This window comes from Sturnira hondurensis, unplaced genomic scaffold (genome assembly GCF_014824575.4).
Source record: "Sturnira hondurensis isolate 20B ecotype Veracruz unplaced genomic scaffold, ASM1482457v3 Scaffold0010128, whole genome shotgun sequence".
Classification (NCBI taxonomy): Eukaryota; Metazoa; Chordata; class Mammalia; order Chiroptera; family Phyllostomidae; genus Sturnira; species Sturnira hondurensis.
This window is the reverse complement of record NW_028082759.1, coordinates 23,988,525-24,007,442: the sequence shown is the minus strand read 5'-3', so window position 1 is coordinate 24,007,442 and position 18,918 is coordinate 23,988,525. Positions and strand designations below refer to the sequence as shown.

Genomic DNA, 18,918 nt, shown 5'->3' with positions numbered 1-18,918 from the left:
GGTGGTCCAGTGAGTGAACTTAAACAAATTTGCTTTTCTAGATAGAAGTGAGCTCTTTCATCTTACTACACTATTTAAGCTTTGTCCAGACTTGGGATACTTTTCAGAAATCATAATTGTAGTATGTATCTTACTTATGAACTTTGTGACTTTGATTTTGTAATGCAGGGTTTTATTAGGGTTTGTTTATCATAGATTAAAGCTAGATGAAATGATTGGTTAACAAACAATATTCTTAGCTAAAGTACAGATCTCCACTAATGAGAGCAAAATCTTTCTGTGACTACAGGTACTTACTGTTTTGGGGAGCAGTGTCTTTAGACTTTTGACACATTAAGATTAAATATTATCTTACCCTAAGAAAATTGAACACACTTTAAAATGTAGCCTGTTTTAGTCTTATAAATTCCATGTGAAGGCTCCCTCTTATATTCGGGTTTCTTTTTTATTGTTCTTTTTTCTTAATTTAGCATGCATTTGATTAAAAAGACTATATGCTTTTATTTATCTCAATGTGAAAGAAGATTAGACTGAGAAATCACTCTGTGAATTCTGGTGTGTATTTTTTAACTTGTTGTTAATTTTTTAATTTAATTTAACTAACCCCAAATCATACCAGTTGCTTATCTCACCAAAGCTTTCATTGCTTTGACCCTTGTCAAGTTTAACGCTGCTGTCTGAAGATCAGTCGTCTTGTGCCAGGTTCTCGGATCTGTGCTGTGCTTTGGGGAATCTGAAGTCATCCCCCCCCCCCATGCTCACAAGTCAGACGGGCAGGCGAAGTTCATACACAGAAGACACTGAGGATATAGCTGAGACTTTTTCTGTATTTTGTGGTCTAGTTAAGAAAATTAGGAACAAACTTTCTGGAAAGAGAGAGAGATACCTTCTATAAAGTGACCTAAAGGTCTCTGGTGAATGTAAGGTTTTGATAACTGATAACTCTTGAAGTTTTTGTTTTTGTTTTACCAGCAAACTCAGAGAACTTGCACTCTTTCTTCTCTTCGCAATTGCTTACTGTGTTAAAAATAATAGGGTTTGGTGACTCTGTATCTTCTAATGAAAAATATTAAGGAGTTTTATGTGTTAAAAAAATCAAGTTGAGCCCTGGCTGGTGTGGCTCAGTTGCTTGGAGTCTCCTCCTGGAAACTGAAAGGGTGAGGGTTTGATTCCCCGTCGGCCCAGGCTGCAGGCTGCAGGTTCAGCCGCTGGTCAGGGCACGTGGGAGACGCAACCCGTCCATCTTTCTTTTGCTCATGTCGGTATTTCTGTTCCTCTCACTCTCCCTCCCTTCCCCTCTCTCTAAAATCGATGTCCCTGAGTGAGGATTTTTTTAAAAATCTAGTTGAAAACATATGTATGCGAAGTTCCTTGTGCCTGATAAATTTTAGGTAGAAAGTCATTTTACTTGGAATAAAACTTGCTCTGAGTTTAGTATACAATGAGGTCTTCAGTTTTCTTTCCCAGGTGTTTGAGGACTTCTTTATTTTGTTTGTTTGTCAGATGTTCTCTTTTTCAAAATTCGTTTTTCCTAAGTTACATTGGAATAATTAAGAGAAAAGACACTCTACCTTTTGTCTTAAAGAACATGAGGGAACACTGATAGCAACCTCGTACATTCACCTATGGAGTCCTGTAGCAGGAACAGCAACTCATTAAACAGTAACGTTTCTGAAATCAGAATCTCAAGTGGGTAACTTCCTTTTTGTCCTATAGTTTTTCTCAAGAGAAACTGTAGCTGCCCAAAGGAGAACGTGAAGTATTTGCTGGAGGCAGAAAAATGTAGGTCACAGAGGAGTAATAAGCCATACCGCGGGAAGCGCATTGAAAGGCATGACCAATGTGTCCAAAGGGTCCTCATCTCAGACACACACAGTTTTGGAGCAGCCTTGCGGAGAGGGCCTCGGACTGTAAATAAGATAAAAAATTTTTAAAAAAGGACTCTTTTTGCAAATAGCATATGTGCTACAAACTATAATTACCAATCATTTTTAATTGATGTATGTGCATTACAGATTAAACTGCTGATCCTATTTACTATTTTTAAATTGTGAATGCTTTAGAGAGAAAAAAATGAATAAAGGAGTTCAGACAATTTCTATAGAAACAAGAACTAAATCCTAAGTAAAAGATTTTTTCTAATAACTCTGTAGGGTGGTTAAGCTGTGCCGGATTCCAGGGGGCACTTGCCTTCATGTTTCAATTTATGAATAAAGATTAATAATCCTTTTAGCCCTTGCTGTTATAGCTCAGTGGATTGAGCACGGGCCTGTAAACCAAAGGATCACGGTTCAATTCCCAGTCAGGGCACATGCCTGGGTTGCAGGCCAGGTCCCAGCAGGGGTCCCACGAAAGGCAACCATACATTGATGTTTTCTCCCTCTCTTCCCTTCCCCTCTAAAGATAAATAAATAAAATCTTTTAAAAAAAGATTTTAAAAAAAGATTAATAGACCTTTTAAACAAAACATAGGCGAGAGACAGGGAAGAACACTGATATTTCCCAAGAGTCTATCTATTGAGAAATATAGAAGAAATAAAAAAGCAAAAACTCAAAATAGATAGGCTATATTGTGATTGATTTTTTTTCTAACAATTTTAATACGTTAAAATTTTTTTAACTTAAAACTACAAGCAATTTGTTGGTCTCATAAATTGTTTTATATTGAGTACAGAGTGAAACTCATTTTGCAATTGTGCTTTAATCAAAAAATGCCTATATGTTAAATTAATTTTTTTGTATTGGAAAGTTTAAAAATAAGATGTTCTGTTTGGGACAATTGTTAAATAATACACAGAAGAAAGGCACTCATTCAACTCTTCAAGTAATTATTAAACACTTTTATATGGCCATCATTAAAAAGTAACTATGAGTTGAATGATTGTGTTACTCTTTTATTCCTCATAGGTGGAATTAGACACAGCATTGAGTGACTTGGAGGCTGCAGACTTTGCAGAACTGGTAAGAGAAGCAATGAATTTTAGGAAAGACTCGATGTTGATTTGTCATTTGCAAATTAGTCATCATTCTAAATATTTTGTAAGTGGGAATGTAATAATCTTGAAATGCAAAACACTAGGTCTGTATCTTGACGAGGACAAAATCTGTTTTGCTTGCCTTAAGATGTTCTACTCAGTTAAAAATAGTTGTTATATAATGTATATGTAATGATTAATTACAGTAGTATCTTAAGAACTGGGCTTTGTGAGGCAGGACATACATGTAATGTGGATTAAATCAATTAAAAACCCTGTAGATCTGAATTTAAATGGAAAGTATTGATATGATTTGTTTTGTTTTGTTAAATGTATAATCTTTATCATATATCTTCCCATCACCATTTCGTTTTCTTATGTCCCCTTCCCCCAGTAATCACCATACTGTCGTCCGTGTCCTGTGTCCGTGAGTCCTTTTTCCTTTTTGCTCGATCCCTCCAGCCCCTAACTTCTCCCTGCCACTAGCCATCATCTATTCTCCGTCTGTGAGTCTGTCTCTCTTTTGCTTGTTAGTTCAGTTTGTTCATTAGATGTGTTCAGTTTGTTCCACAGATGAGTGAAATCATATGGTATTTGTTTTGCTTTGAGTGGCTTTTTTCACTTAGCATAATGTTCTCTAGGTCCATCCATATGTTGCAAAGGGTAAAATTTTCTTCTTTTATGGCCAAGTAGAATTCCTTTGTGTAAACGCCCCATCGTTGTTTTATCCACTCATCAGTTGATGGACACTTGGGCTGCTTCCATATCTTGACAGTTGTAAATAACGCTGCAGTGAACATAGGGGTGCTTAGGTTCTTTCGAATTAGTGTTTTAGGTTCCTTTGGATATATTCAGAAGTGGGATCACTGGGTCAAAAGGCAGATCCATTTTTAATTTTCTGAGGTATCACCAGACTGCTTTCCACAGTGGCTGCACCAGTCTGCATTTCCACCAGCAGTGCAAAGGGTTCCCTTTATTCCACATCCTCGCCAGTTTTTAATACTTAAAAAATGTATTTCCTAGCTCTGCCCAATGAAAAAGCGCAGACATTGTGACCATCCCGGCACTCATGAGCACCACTAGCATCCAGGCTGTGGTGCATCAATAATATTTCTTGCCAAAAGGAGCCAAGACTCCAGAAAATGTAAATGCCGACAGGAACTAGTATAAAGGACACATGGACAACAACTAAGGGGGTGGAAATGGGAGGGAGGTGGAGAGCGTGGGGGGATGGGCTGGGATGGGAGTAAAAGACAGAAAACTGTACTTGAACAACAATTAAATTTAAAAGATGTAAATACCAGTAACTGGATATTAGGTGAGAGTAATCCTTTAGATGTGGTGATGGTATTAGGGTTATATATGTATTTTTTTAAGTCTTTCTGCTTTAGAGACACCTTATGAAGTATTTACAAATGAGATGACGTGACATCTGGGGTTGATTTTGAAAGGATTCAACAGGAAGCAAGAAGGAGGAGAAGGGGACATAGATGTGACAGAATTGATTGTGTACTGGTCACAGTTGAAGCAGGTGGTGAGGGGTACATAGGAGCTAATTACACTATTCTAGTTTTATATCTGCTAAAACTTTTAATAATAAAAGTTTATAAAAGCACATGAGAAGTTAGGGAGTCGAAGCAATGGGGGTGGATCATTCTTAAGAAGAATACTGTAAAAGTGGGGAAAGGATGTTAATTTGGAGGGGTGACTTAGTCTTAACTAAGATCCTGAGCAAACGGAAGGGTATTTTGTGAAGATAATGGAAATTTAAGTATGTGAACTCTTTATACGTCATAATTTTTTTTCACCAGTGGAGATTGTTTAGATAGGTGCTAATCACTAGGAGCAGTTTAGATCTAAAGAATTAAAGTTTCTGGGTTTTAAGAACTTACATCCAATAGGTTTAATGAAAACTCTAGTCTCTGCCTTTATTGGACATCATTTTGAGGAGCAGTGGAACTGGCAGTATTTTCTGTGGTTAGAAAAGGATCTGTTGTGGGAGAGGGGAGAGAATTTCAGGGGAAAAGAGGAAGGATTCACAGGAACAAATATGAAGGACACATGGACAAAAACTAAGGTGGGGGGGAAATGGGAGGGAGGTGGGGAGCACTGGGGGGGTGGGCTGGGATGGGAATATAAGACAGAAAACTGTACTTGAACAATAATTAAATAAATTTTTTAAAAATTAAAAAATAAAAAAAAAAAAACAGCATGAAGACAGCCTGTCCCTAAAGTAACATGCTCGAAGAGAAGGTGATTAAATAACATTGATGTGAGTTTAATTTGGAAGCAGTAATAAATTACCTTCATTAAAAAAAAGAAAAGGGTCTGTTAGGATTCCTTGGATATAATATCAAGACAATTCATTAAAGAAAAAATGGTAAACTGAGAATATAAAATGGTACAGCTACTTTGAAAAACAGTTTGGCAGTTTCTTAATAACCCTTTTAATGGTTATTTGCCTGGTTTTTACCTTTTCTGCAGTGTCGTATAACTCAGATCACGCAGGAGGTAGTTTGAGGAGTTTGACTTCTTTCATTTAGTATAATGCATTGGAGATCCACTCACATCACTGAACGTATCAGTACTTCGATCTGAGGAGTATTCCACTGTGTGAGCGTATCATTGTGCTATCCATTCCCCAATTGGAGGATATTTAGATCATTTCCAGTTTTTAGTCTTCTTTAGGTTTTATTGTTTTCTTAATTACAAAATTAATGCATACATATTAGATAAAAATCCAAACCTGGTTATTAAAAGCAAATGTCCTCTCTCCTCATCCCTCTACCCAGTTCCATTCCCAACTGTAACTGCTCTTACAGTTTTGAGCATGTTCTTCCTGACCTTCTTCTGTACACATCCCCACACACAAGCCAACCCATGTACACATACACACGTGTGTCATCAGGGCTGCTGTTACTAACGAAAAGTGCACCATGGTGGTGTTTTGTTCTGCAGCGTGCATTCTTTGCTGAACAGTGTGTCCTAAAATATTTCGTACCTGCTCATATAGATCGGCCTTAGTTTTCAACAAAGGTATGATATTCTCTTATGAACATCCCTAATTTCATTAACCATTCTCCATTGTTGAAACTCCCTTTATCTTCAATTTTGCATATTACAAATAATTAATTATATGATTAAAGAGTATATATATTTAAAAACAATTTTGCATACTACTCAGTGGTCTCCAAATAGGTTGTGCCAATTTGTACTTTAAAAAAATAGTATATGGTAATATTAGCTACTCTAAATGATATATAGTGTAGAAGCTCTTTGTCTTGGTACATTTGTTTAATGGTAATTCCTCCTGGTGTACCAGATCTTAAGTTTATTCTCAGGTGTCTCTAATCAACAGTTTCCTGTAAGAATCAAAAATAAGACTGCTCTCAGAGTATTTATTTTGTACATTATCTTTCACTCTAATGTCCTAGATTATTGATTTCTAACAAAGGTACTATAAAAAGTTCAGTGACTAAAGAATGTAATTGCCATTTTAACTGTTGTTGCTTAACTGGGATTTTTAAATCCACTGTGTTTTTTCCCCCAGTCTGAGGATTACCACGACATGAGGCGGCTGTATACGATTTTAGGGTCTTCTCTATTTTACAAGGTAAGTTGAAGCTTGAGTCTTTTATGAATATCAGAGTGCTATATGAACAGACCTAAATTTTCTCAGATTTTTACAGCATGAGAAATACATCTGTTGTTTTCTTCTGAATGTAGGTACCCTAACACTAACTTCTTAAAACTTATAGCTACATATTTACAAGTTCAGTGACCATTCTGGGTTCATTGTGTTCTAAAGCATTTGAAAATTTGTAAAGGAAAAACTGTACTCAAAGAAGCAAGTGTGTGAGAGAAGAGAGAGTACTTTCTGAATTTCTTGATGTATGGGTATGCTGGTTTCTTATTTTCAGACATAGCCGTGTATCTTTTTAATAAATCTTTTAACATTAAATAGTTGACTTCCAAGTAAAGCTAGTTAAGCATCAAACGAATTTAAGTATTTTTACTTTTCAACTCCTGATTCTCCATTTTCCATCCTCAGAGTTCAGTTCTGTTCTAATTTTGCCAAACACTCAGGTTTGACACTACTCAGAGGTAATCTTGCTTTGTACTGCTGCCTACCTGTTGTAGATGTATATTATCATAAATATTTGATCTCTAGTTGACCTCGAGGGAAAACAATTATTTTTATTATGTCTTTATTCCATTTGGGACTGGAATATTTTAAGCCAACTGAAGGAGCACCTATAAAATATGACAAATATATTATGGGATTATTGCTCAATGCCTCTGGTTGACTCCTGTTCTTTGTGGTTAAATTCAAGGGCTATTTGATCTGCAGCCATTTGCCTAAGGATGATCTTCTCGATGTTGCTGTATACTGTCGTCACTACGGCCTGCTGCCGTTGGCAGCAAAACAAAGGATCGGTCAGCTGGTGATGTGGAGAGAAGTGTTTCCTCGACGTCACCGCCAGCCTTCCACAGACTCGGACCCTGAAGCCTTCCAGGAGCCTGAAGGGAGATATTTTTTGCTAATTGTTGGCTGGGTGAGTTCACCTTGGTTTCTTTCTTAGTCTTTTTTTTTTTGCCTTTTACTAGCTAAATACACAAATATTAGGATTTAAAATTACGAGCTTGTCAGTTACCAGTATTTGAGAAATATTACATGCCCTTTATTTCTTTTCTTTAGCATCCATTTCATTCATTTAATACTCATGGAGAACCAGTAATGAAACCCAGGATAAGATTTTTAGCAGGTTCTGTAGTCTTTTGTTCCCATTTCTATAGTGGTTTTATCCCCTGGTTTGTTTTGGGAAATAGAGGGAAACATACAAAAAAAAATATAGAATCAGAGTAAGTATGTGATTATAAATGAAAGGACTTCTAGTAATTGAGGCTCTTTGAAAGCTACGTTAGAGAATTCCGTGTGCCAGAAGTAGTGACTGATAGATAGCACGTCAGGATAAGGCAATATGAGATTGTTCTCCAGGGTGGTCAAGAAGGACTAAGAATTACTAAGAAGGAAATGGAGGGAGGAGTGTTTAATAATTTTCATGTGGTTATGCCATATGCCCATATGTCTTCAGTACTCATAAGTTGATACAAGCTTATTGCATACAAATATCTTCATGTAGCTAAATGTATCCTAATAGCTCTTTCTTCTTATAGAGGCATTTTATATTGTGTGTACTATTAGAAGCTGGAGGCTGTGCCTCCAAAGCTGTTGGCAATCCCGGACCAGATTGTATATACGTGGATCAGGTCAAAACAACTCTTCACCAGCTGCAAGGAGTGGACTGCCACATAAATGAACAGCTGGAATCCTCTCCAAGCCCCTGCTTGTCTTGTGCTGACTGGTTCCTTGCTGGGTCCCATGAAAAATTGGATGGTTTGACAACCTCACCGATCCTCAATAGGCTCCAAGGTACTTCCAAAGTAGCGACCTCGCCGACGTGCAGAAGAACTCCCTTTGGTGACTGTTCCCTGAAGACACGTAAGCCCAGTCCTTCCCGAAGTGGTGGAGGATCTGACAACGGTTGTGAAGGTGGAGAAGGCGGTGGCCCGAGCCCCCACACGACACCAGATGCAGAGCGGAAGCAGAGAGAAGCTGACGGCTCCGAAGAAAGTGGGGCCTTGCTTAAGGTGTGTGTGCATTCAAGTGTGTGCCTTCTGGGAGCCGAGCTTTCTTTCCAGTCCTTATTTTATAATCGTGATTATACAATCTAGGATTCTATAACAATCTAGGACTTTTAATGGCAGATCATTCTTCATTTGAACTGGTGGGGGTTTTGGCCACTGTTGGGAAACCAGTGATTCAGAACCAAAAAGAAGGAGAAATAGCGGGTGATATCCAGGACATCTGCTTGGACACTACTTACAAGAAGGGAATTCTTTAGTCCTGCCTTCCCTGTTCATCTCTTTCTTCTCTGTTCAGTGTTAACAGGGAACAGCCCAGTAGCGGGCATTTAGTGATCTGACTACATAGCCAATAAAAGGTTCAGCAGAAACAAAAACAGAATCAGTAACTTAAAATATATGTGAGTGTCTTGTTCTATTTTTTTTTAATCCATACCTATGAAGATCGGGTCTCCATACTCAAGAACTGAAAGTGTGACTGTTAAGGGAAGAGAATGTTCGTTTCTCAGACTGCTTATCTATCATTTCCTATGTGTGTTTTTCCCCATGAAAACGCCGTACTGTATCCAAATGATTATCAAAGTAATCACCCCAAGAGGTGATTCCTGCCTATTCTAGTAGTCTTGCATTTTTGAGACAATTTTGGAAGTTATCGTTTGGGTGGATAGAGGTGACAAAGCATGAAGAAGGAGGGGTCGGAGAAGGGCCAGGAATGACCTAGGAGATTCTGAGTGCCGTGGCATAGCCAGCCGTAGACTTGACCTCCCAGTTCCCAACAACAGAGCCTGAAGTGCACGTACTGAGGAAGTGCTCACACTGGTACTGTGCTTAGTGATCCCAGTCAGTGAAATGGGTAGGAAATAGAGTTTAAGGCTCTTTGGAAAGCATTAAGAAGCCATGAACAACTCCTAAGAAAAATTGAACTAATCTCTAACCTTTAGCCATCCAACAAATATTGAGTGAACCCTACTCTGTGCCCAGGGCTATGTGACACAAAGGAGATATGACGGTGACTAAGACACAGCCCCTGCCTTCGAGGAGTGCCCTCTGGAGAGGGAGACAAGTACATAAATATGTAATTATAATGGAACTTGGGAAGGGCTCCAGAGTGGCCCTGGGAGGGAGGGAGAACGTTCAGGTCTTCTTGTGACATGGCCCCGGGGGTCCCTGACAGCAAAGACAGCTCAGGAGACACAAGTTAGCATTGAAAGTGTTAAAGGTAACATTGCAAAGTAGCGAAGAGTTCTCTCTTAGAAGGATATTTCGTTTTTACAGTATTTCTGCTATTTGACTCCACTCTTAGATATAAACTGACCTACTTAACTGTATTTTTCAGGTCATTAAAAAGAAGTCTGCTCTTCTAAATCCATTTCATTTGGGGAACTTGAAAAAGGACCTTTCAGAAAAAGAATTGGAAATATATAACACAATGAAGTAAGCAACTTCCCTATACTATTCTTTTCCCTTAAACTCTGCCTTCAAGGAAATTTTACAATGAGAAAGTACAAACCTATAGAGATTTTATTCAACAGTTGTAGTTACAGTGTTTCTTGCATATCAAACGTAATATCTATGCTATTTCTCTCACGTTCTTCATTACACATATAGGAAACATAAGAGATAAAAAACACACAAAGTAATAATTCAGATGTGAAAGCCGCCCTTTCTCTCTCTCCCACAGGTAAGCTCCCCTTTGCGTGTCTGATTTTTAAAGTAGAGTTTGCTATTCTCAGACGGGGTGCCGTGGTGAACTGCCCGGAGCAGGACACTCCTGATCCGGCAGCGCTGGCTCCCGGTGCCCAGCAGGCGCGACCAGGGCAGGATCCAGGCTCAGAGCGGAAATAGGCCTCTTCCTCGCCTCTGCGGCCAGGGCTGAAAAAATAATCAACTGAAGGAATTTTTTACTGTAGACATTAGAATCAGAATGGGACAGCTTGAGCGTTTGAGTTGCCAATGGGAAATTGCTGTCGATATATTTTTAAAGACTGCCAATCAGAAGTCAGCGGTGGAGAGAAAAAAGCGAAGTTCAGGGAAGCGAGTTTCAGGGAAGTGAGGTTCAAAGTCAGCAGAGCTCCGCCACTTTGCTATGGGACGGCCTGGTTAAAACAGGATGCTACTGTTTAATACGTGCAGGGTCAGTGGGAGAAGTGAGACCCAAGATATTTTAAAGTACCTGTCTTCTCACACAGAGGGCATTCAGCATATTATTTTGTTGTTCTTTGGCTCCGCTCACTAATGGTAGAAACAAGCAGTACGTATAAGTTCTGCTGGCCTGTCTGAGACCTAACCAGGGGGAGAAAGGATGGAGAAGAAGAATGGAGAAGTGAAAATAGCAAGAGAACACAGAAAAAGTAGACTGCAGTAATGAGAGATAGACTGCAACTAGTAATTGCCATGGTATTTGAGAATGTTAACCAAGCTTTGCAGTTGGTAGTACTTTTATTTTTCTTCAGGACTGTCAGTTTAACTATCAGGGTTTAAGGCTTTAATGCTGCTAACTTAAATGTGTTTATGTGTTTAGTTTGGAAGATTTTTTTATGTATGTGATCTACCTTCGACTGGTAGCATGTTTCTGACCTGTAGAGATCTGAGCCAGGTGTGGGCTGAGTTACTCAGTACCAACAACGGAAAGAGAGGAAGTTGGCCAGTTTGGATTGTTTTGCAAAGGGACGATTCGGTTACTTGCGAATGAATTGGTGTTTCTTTATCCTTGCATAGTATGCAATGCTTGTCCCCATTAAGGGAACTGATGATAAGCCTAGTCTGTACTCCAGTTAAGGAGGAAGAGGGAATTCAGTGTTTGGCTTTGTTTCCTTTGCCTAATTCCCCTCCCAATATTATATTGTAGTTTTTTAAAAAACTCATTAGGAGTCTTCGCAAGTTAAAAGGGAGCAATATTTGTAAGTTGACTTCAGTATCTTTTTTCTTGTACTTTTTTTTCAAGATTGACATCTGGTCCAGAGAACACACTTTTCCACTACGTTGCCTTAGAAACAGTGCAGGGGATCTTTATTACTCCGACCCACGAAGACGTGGCCCGGCTGGGCGGCTCTGTCCACCCTGAGCTAATAAAGAATTTCCATCAGTGCTGTCTCTCCATCCGTGCAGTTTTCCAGCAGACCTTGATGGAAGAGGTAGGGCACTGCTTGAAATACAGCGTTCTGTCAGTTTCATTTCCAGATCTCCAGATATTCTCTCTAAAAGCCCTTTCTTTGACTAGTATGTCCAGTAATGACTGTTCTCATTTAAATTTTTTTTAAGTCACCCACTCTCACTTGATGGCATAAGGATTTTTATACTCACAGTCCTTAACTTCAAAGATCTGTTTTATAATGCTGAGTTTGATGTCCTAGATTACCGTTTCAGGAAATGGTGGGCCTGCACTTTTACATGGCAAAGTAGCGTGTGGTAGCTTAGAATGTAAGTTAGGCTCCCGTGTTTGATATCTGTGACTCAGCCATTACTGGGACAGTAATATCTACCAGTTGGCAACACTGATAATTCCCTAAGTAGTCAACCAGCAGTGTAAGGTGTTTTGGAACATAATGGGATAAGGTCCAGCAGTAGACACAGTACTGTTACAAATGTTTTAGCCACTTGGTTGATTGGTTGCTTGCTTGCTTTTCCATCCAGAATGAAATTTCATTTAATATTGTACCTTCTGGATAAGTAGTAATGTGTATTAGTTAAAGATAAGTATTAATTTCTAGAAAAAGATAAACTTATAGAGGTTTAGTTGTGATTCTTCACTATCACAGACTCACCCCCCAAAAAACTCTCTGAAGATGATTATGATGTGTATAGCTGTATGTGTATTCAGGATGCAAATTTGTGAAGAAGTGGGGTTGAAAGGTGGAAGAACATTGGGCTAGGAGTAGGAATCCCAGGCCGAGCCTTGCCTTTTCCTGTTCCCTCAGCTATAAAGTGAGTAGACTCAGTTATATAATTTCTTAGGGCTCATTTAGCAGTAAAATTCTGTATCTTACAGGATTTCTTCTTCAAGCTAACAGAAATTGGTATTCAGCAAAATGTTATGTTTAACTGGATGTCCATGTGCATTTTGCATTCTTATGTTCCTCCTTTCCTGTTTAACACAACTGATAGAGTCTATAAGGGAACATTGCATTTGCTTATTCAATAATATTTAGTAATATAAATTAGCCTTCCCCATATAATTTAAATATCGGGGCCCCCACTATTCACCAGGCACTGTTCTGGGTACTGGCAGTGAACAGAACAAAGTCCCTTTCCTCACGAAGCCTATATTCCAATAGGGGCCACTAACGAATTAGCAAGTAGTGAAATATGTCAGGTAGGATGAGTTTGCAAATGAATAGTAAATGAGGATGAGAGGTGTCACTGTTTCGGAAGATCCCTCTAAGCATGTCAAGTCATATGTGAACAGACAGCTGAGTGAGGTGGGAGAACGAGCCTAGTGGTGAATCTGGCGGCAGAGCTTCCAGACAAGAGGGAACGGCAGGCGCAAAGCCACAGAGGCCAGAGTAGCCACAAGCACCAGCGCGGCCAGGTGGGCAGGAGAGTGGTGGGCGTTGTGATGGCCAAGGCCGCAGGGCCGATCATGTGTGGCCTGACAGGCGTATGGACTTTGTTCTGAGGGAGATGGGAGGTTCTCGGACAGTTGTGGGCAGAGCAGGGACTCGATCCTCGGTTCTGAAAGGATCACCCAGGCTGCTGTGGGAGAACAGGCGCTACAGGGTAGCAGCGGTGGCAGCGGGGACCAGTCAGGAGCTATGGAAAATCTCGAGGCAAGGAACATAGTGGCTTCTGGACTCTGGATGCATCCCGGAGGGTGAGCCCAGAGGGTTTGTCGTTGGGTTGGGTCAGGGTTTGGAGAGAAAAAAGACCGAGGACCACTCCACTGTTTTGGCTGTAGCCTTATGAAAAGTCTTGATATTCCACAGAAGTCATTGTTTTGCTAAGGATTTAATCAATGGGAAATCTAGAGAGCATGCATCAGAGGAAGAGAATGTACTGCTTGAAGGTGAATGTGTTTTAAGTTTTTATAAAAATGATCTATTTAGTAATCTACTCATTATGCTCCTACTATGTACCAAGCACTTTTAAAAAATACAAAGACTTTTGTATGTTGTGCATTGTTTTGTACTTTGTGTATTGTCTCTGCCCTGAAAAAGAATCGTATGTGCTGGGGAAGAAAGACCTATAAACTGCTAATACAATGCAATATAAATACTGATTTAGAGCTATGACCAAAATGTTCCCTGGAGAGTCAAGGGATGCTTGCTCCATCAAGTCTCTCTTAGCAGGTAGTATTTGAAGTAAGTATGAGGAAGAGGGGAAATCTGCCTGCAGGTTAGGAGGAGAATGTCTTTGCAGGCTCTTAAGTGTTAGGATCGGCCAATTCAGACATATATGTGAAGACATTTTAAAGTAACACTGTTAATACTGGCTCACATTAATAATGCCTATTCACTTACAGAAAAAGAAAGCACCGAATGTTGCAGACCGTTCAGACTCCACGGATTCGGCCTCTGCTCCGAACGCTGTGAAAGAGCACGGGGTGCTGTTTGAGTGCTCACCGGAACACTGGACGGACCAGAGGAAAGCGCCACCGATCGTGGCGTACTGGGTGGTCGGGTGAGTGGGGAAGCATTGGAGGGGGAGGAAAGTGCTAGCAAAATGAAAGAAAAGTAGTAAAGGAGAGAAAGTTTTAAGACGTAGGCATGTAATTATTAATCTAACTGTCATATTTTACTATATTTTAGAATTTTATTTTATTTGCTAAGTATGTCCTTTAAATTCTTCCCAAGTCGTCTTCTACTAAAGACAAAAGTGTACTCAGTTACAAAATTATATTAGTAATAATCTAAAAAAAAACGATTTCACAGTTTTACTGCTATTTCCTTCCTCCTGTCCCTACTTCCTTCTCTCCTTCTCTCTTCCCTCTGATCTCCTTTCCCTCAACCCCACCAGCTGCAAGCCCCTGCCCGGCCTGGCTCCTGCCCACCTCTGTTCCCACTGCCCGCCACTCTTCTCCCCCATCCCATATGCACAGCACATGGGCATCATCGAATCTCATGCCTGCTATTCGTTGTGTGCAGGAAGTTCTGCCTCTTAACCTTTGCATGTGGCTCCTTGATATTCACACCGGTGCCAACAGGTCACCTCCTCAAAGAAAAGATCCATACTCTCTTCCCTGCATTAAAAGAGCTACTCAGTGAAACTCTATTCTATAACCTGTATTATTTATTTTCTTGTTGGTTGTGGTCTTCCTCCCCCTCAGACCAGAATATCAGCTTTATGAGGTCTGCCTTGAATGCCACTGGCACCTAGTGATTAGACTGATAAACATAGAACATTTAGTAAATGGAGCTGTGCCTGGCAAACTGTGGTAGCGGGTGGGTGGTATGGCGGACAGAAAAGTGAAGTCACACTCATTGTATCTAACGGTTTGACATCTAGCAAAAGAAAAAAAATAAAAGTGAACATTTTTTTCCTTTGTTTTTTTTTTTTTTTTGAATTTCTAACGTAAGTGTTTTTCTCTGCAGGAGACTCTTTCTTCACCCCAAAGTTCAAGAACTTTATATCTGTTTTCATGACTCAGTCACAGAAGTTGCTGTTGAAATGGCGTTTAAGTTGTTCTTTGGGTTGACCTTGTAACTGTGTTTTCTTGCTGCACAGCAACACTGTGCGTGGAGCCCTTGGCAGCCTTAGGATTACTGAGATCCACACACAGATGATAAGGGTGGATTCTTTTCACTGTTCAGTGTTGAACATAACATTGCTGAATATCAAGAGCATTTCCCATTGGATTTTATACACTTGATCTTGTGTAGTATTGTGAGACTTTTGAAAAAAGATTCATAATCAAAATAGGAAGAAGGAATTGTTAATTTATTTCCATTTTGGTATATAACATTAATTTATTGACTACTTTGAAATAATATTAAGTGTTTTATATAAGATTAATATAGGAAATATTTGTCTTGGAAAAGTACTCAATTCATTGTATATTTATCTCAATACTAATATTGAATTATGAAATTGGGGAGCGTGACCAGGTCCCGAAACTGCGTAGTGCCGTGACCGTGATCAAGTCTTTGTACCTCTCTGAGCTCAGGGCATTGAGGGATTATGGGTGTGAGGCACTTTGTTTAAAAGTATTTATTAAATGTCTTAAATTCCTTGATGTTTTCCCCCAAATGCCATGACCTAATTTAATATTGAGAATTATTAATAAACGCAGCAACTGATCACCTGAGATTTTCAAACAGACTGAAAGCTATCATAAAGGACTTTTTTTGTATGTGCTTCATTTAATGAAATTTCAGTCTGTTGAACAGCTTTTCTGGTGTCAAAGAATCATATTGGCCACCGCTAAATAACTGAAATAAAAAGACAAAGTAAGCTCTGGCTGGTGTAGCTCAGTGGACTGAGCGCAGGCCTGTGAACCACATGATCGTGGTTCAATTCCCAGTCAAGGTACCTGCCTGGGTTGTAGGCCAGTTCCCAGCAGGGGACACACGAGAGGCAACCATACATTGATATTTCTCTCCCTCTCTCCTTCCCTTCCCCTCTAAAGATAAATAAATAAAATCTTAAAAAAAATAAAAAAGACAAAGTAAACTACCAGTGTTAAGTAGGGGAAATCATTTGCTGTACTATAGGTATATACTGTAATATCCATGCTGTAGTTTTTTTAAATGAAACCAAACATCATCTTGGTTTTAAGTACACATTGCAAGTAAATTTAGCAGACTATTCCCCAAATATGGTCATAGCCACATCTGAAAGTAGATCAGTCTGTTACTGGGTAGTAAATGCCTATCTACCACCACCTCATTCAATAAAGTGGACACAGCGACGGTGCCTGTACCACAGAAGTGTATACTCTTTAGCAGGTACAGAAACATTCTGAAGTTGGATTTTGTTAGCATCCTGCAAATGGTCCCTTTCACCAAGATTATTAATGCAAAAGATGATATAACAACCATTTTTTTTAAATATTAAGTATTGTCTTATCACCATGTTATGTAATATGTTGTATATATTGTATTATCTGCCATATGAACAGTTGTTCTTATGGCAGATAATACAATAATCAACAAATAATAATATAAGAATAAGCTGTGTTTTGTTACTCACAACTGTAAACCTACTTTTGCCCCACCCTGTATTTTTAGTCCCCCCAAATCCCCTTTTAGTGTCTCCTTCTTTTCCTCCCTCCTCCTCCTTTAACTGTCATTGGTCCATTTTTGTGGGGTTAGAGAACTGTACTTAGCAAGGGAGAGCTGTTTATTTGTGCCAAGGGACTGTTAATGATGATGCATACAGGCAAGATAGTACATTTCCAGTGCCTGCTTTTTTATATTTCTAATACAAGGGAAATGCCTGTGAAATCAATTTAGTAGGTTTGTCTGCTTTGAACATTCTTGAAAATATTACGAATAATTGTTTGTTGTGTGTGTGAGTTCCCTCTAAATAGTGCCTGGCACATGTTATGTGCTGTAAAAGTGTTAGCTGCTGCTACTGGTATCACCAAATACCCATTGGTTGAAAACCAGTGTTTTCAGCTAAATCATCCCTGCTACTGCGCACGAGATGTTGGAAAGAAGCTGAGGAAAAATATTCAGCATTAAACACTTTAAAGAACAAGGATTTATACTTTGCTTATTTTTAAACATATTGTTAAATATTATCAAAACTTTATACAGTAAACTGTGTGAAAGTAATTTAATTTGTATAGCTATATTTCTATATTCTATATCATCGAAGCTATTTTTATACTATATTGGTAGTTTTTAATAAAGATGGTTTGGAGATTTGTTTGTGGTTGTGTTGCCTCTTCATGCATTGGCCCAAAAAATTTTTATTGAATTTGTACTCTGTGCCAAGCACTGTTCTGGTTGCTGGGGATGCAGCAGTTGGGAAAAAATTAAAAAAAATACGAAAACAGCTAAAATCCCCTCCCCTGTGAGAGTGAGGAGCACAAAGGTCCTGAGACTCTGTATTTTTAATATTAACATTAAATCACCAGCACTGTGTTTGTCCCATCAATTAGTCAATAAAATGCAATGCAGCAAGTTAAAGTAAACATTTCAGTTCAGTCTATTGAAAAGAGCTGATCTAAAGCATTTAAGGTAAAAAAAAGCTACATTTCTAGGTACTTTCATTTCTGTTGTCTTCTAACAATGAATGCATATCATAAATCAGCTTGAGGATATCATAAAGAAATATGTTGTAAACATCCTCAACCACTGAGTCAAATTCTGGGGTAGGGGAAAAGGAGGCAAGGAAAAAAAGAGGGAACTGCCCTAAGGAGTAGCTTGTCTGTCCTCTGAGATATTCACATTCTGTTTAACCAGAGATGTTGCCTTTGACCTCTCTTGGCCCCTTGGAGTAAGATTTAAGTGATCACCCCCTTAAGTTTCTCCCTATGTACTTGTTAACGTTTCAAACTCCCTTTAAGGAGATTGTAACCTTTCATTTTTCAGATATTTGCAAATAAAACACCAATCATTCATTTCTCGAATTGACAATGGATTTCACAAAGGATTTGGAAGTCAAGGCAATGAAAGACTTTAAATTTTTTAAGACTAGAAATAGTGAGTAATGCAATTGCTTCAGAAAGATTAATCTGGTGGCAACACGTAAAATGAGAGACTCCGGCTGAAAAACTAGCCTCCGCGGAAAGGAAAGTAGCAGGAAGCACCAGACCAGCAGGATGTGCCAGCTTGTTTCGTTTGTGATCAAAATAGTGACAAAATTCCTACTCGAATCCTTTTGGCCTACAGATTTGGTTTTTTACTAGCATGAAAAGTGTTGTAACACACTTAATGAAGGAAAAATTAAAACCCAAGTTCAGAACTGTCAATAACTCAGGTTTTCTGCAGGTCCTACAGAGAATGAGTCTCTGTGAGAAACCATCCAACAGGCTAAAAGAGGAATTGGGAATAGTTACAGAGGGATCGCTAGGATACACGAATTTTTAAGAAGGAGGGAGAAGGACATGATGTACAGAGTATTCTTGCCCAAAGAAGTCACACTCAAGTCTGATCAGCCTCAGAGGTTTCACAGTACGGTCAGCAAGAGGCCTCGGTGTCACCAAGACATCTGGGCCTCCATGAGCTCAAAACTTTCCTTGGCATGTAATACTGAGACAGTGGCTGCCAGTTTCATTCTCAGCCTCTCATTCTCCTAAGTGGAGTTTTCCAGCTGCTGCATGAGGCGTGACATTGCAACTGCCTGAAAAGCAGTTATTAGGGGGACCCCCAAAACCCTGAAATGTATTTATTAAAAATTGTGTATTTATTTTTAC

The 18,918-nt window shown here is 39.1% G+C and overlaps 1 protein-coding gene across 1 annotated transcript in view; it reads left to right on the top strand.

Annotated features, from left to right (window-relative positions):
* The window catches only part of INTU (inturned planar cell polarity protein), a 47,369-nt gene extending 31,344 nt beyond the window's left edge, over positions 1-16,025 (top strand). The window contains exons 9-16 of the mRNA XM_037058571.1: positions 2,908-2,961; positions 6,526-6,588; positions 7,310-7,531; positions 8,154-8,627; positions 9,958-10,055; positions 11,566-11,755; positions 14,080-14,237; positions 15,149-16,025. Coding sequence (XP_036914466.1) covers positions 2,908-2,961; positions 6,526-6,588; positions 7,310-7,531; positions 8,154-8,627; positions 9,958-10,055; positions 11,566-11,755; positions 14,080-14,237; positions 15,149-15,260 — 1,371 coding nt within the window. The 3' untranslated portion in view covers positions 15,261-16,025. The remainder of the gene's footprint in view (positions 1-2,907; positions 2,962-6,525; positions 6,589-7,309; positions 7,532-8,153; positions 8,628-9,957; positions 10,056-11,565; positions 11,756-14,079; positions 14,238-15,148) is intronic.
* Positions 16,026-18,918: the final 2,893 nt, after the last annotated feature.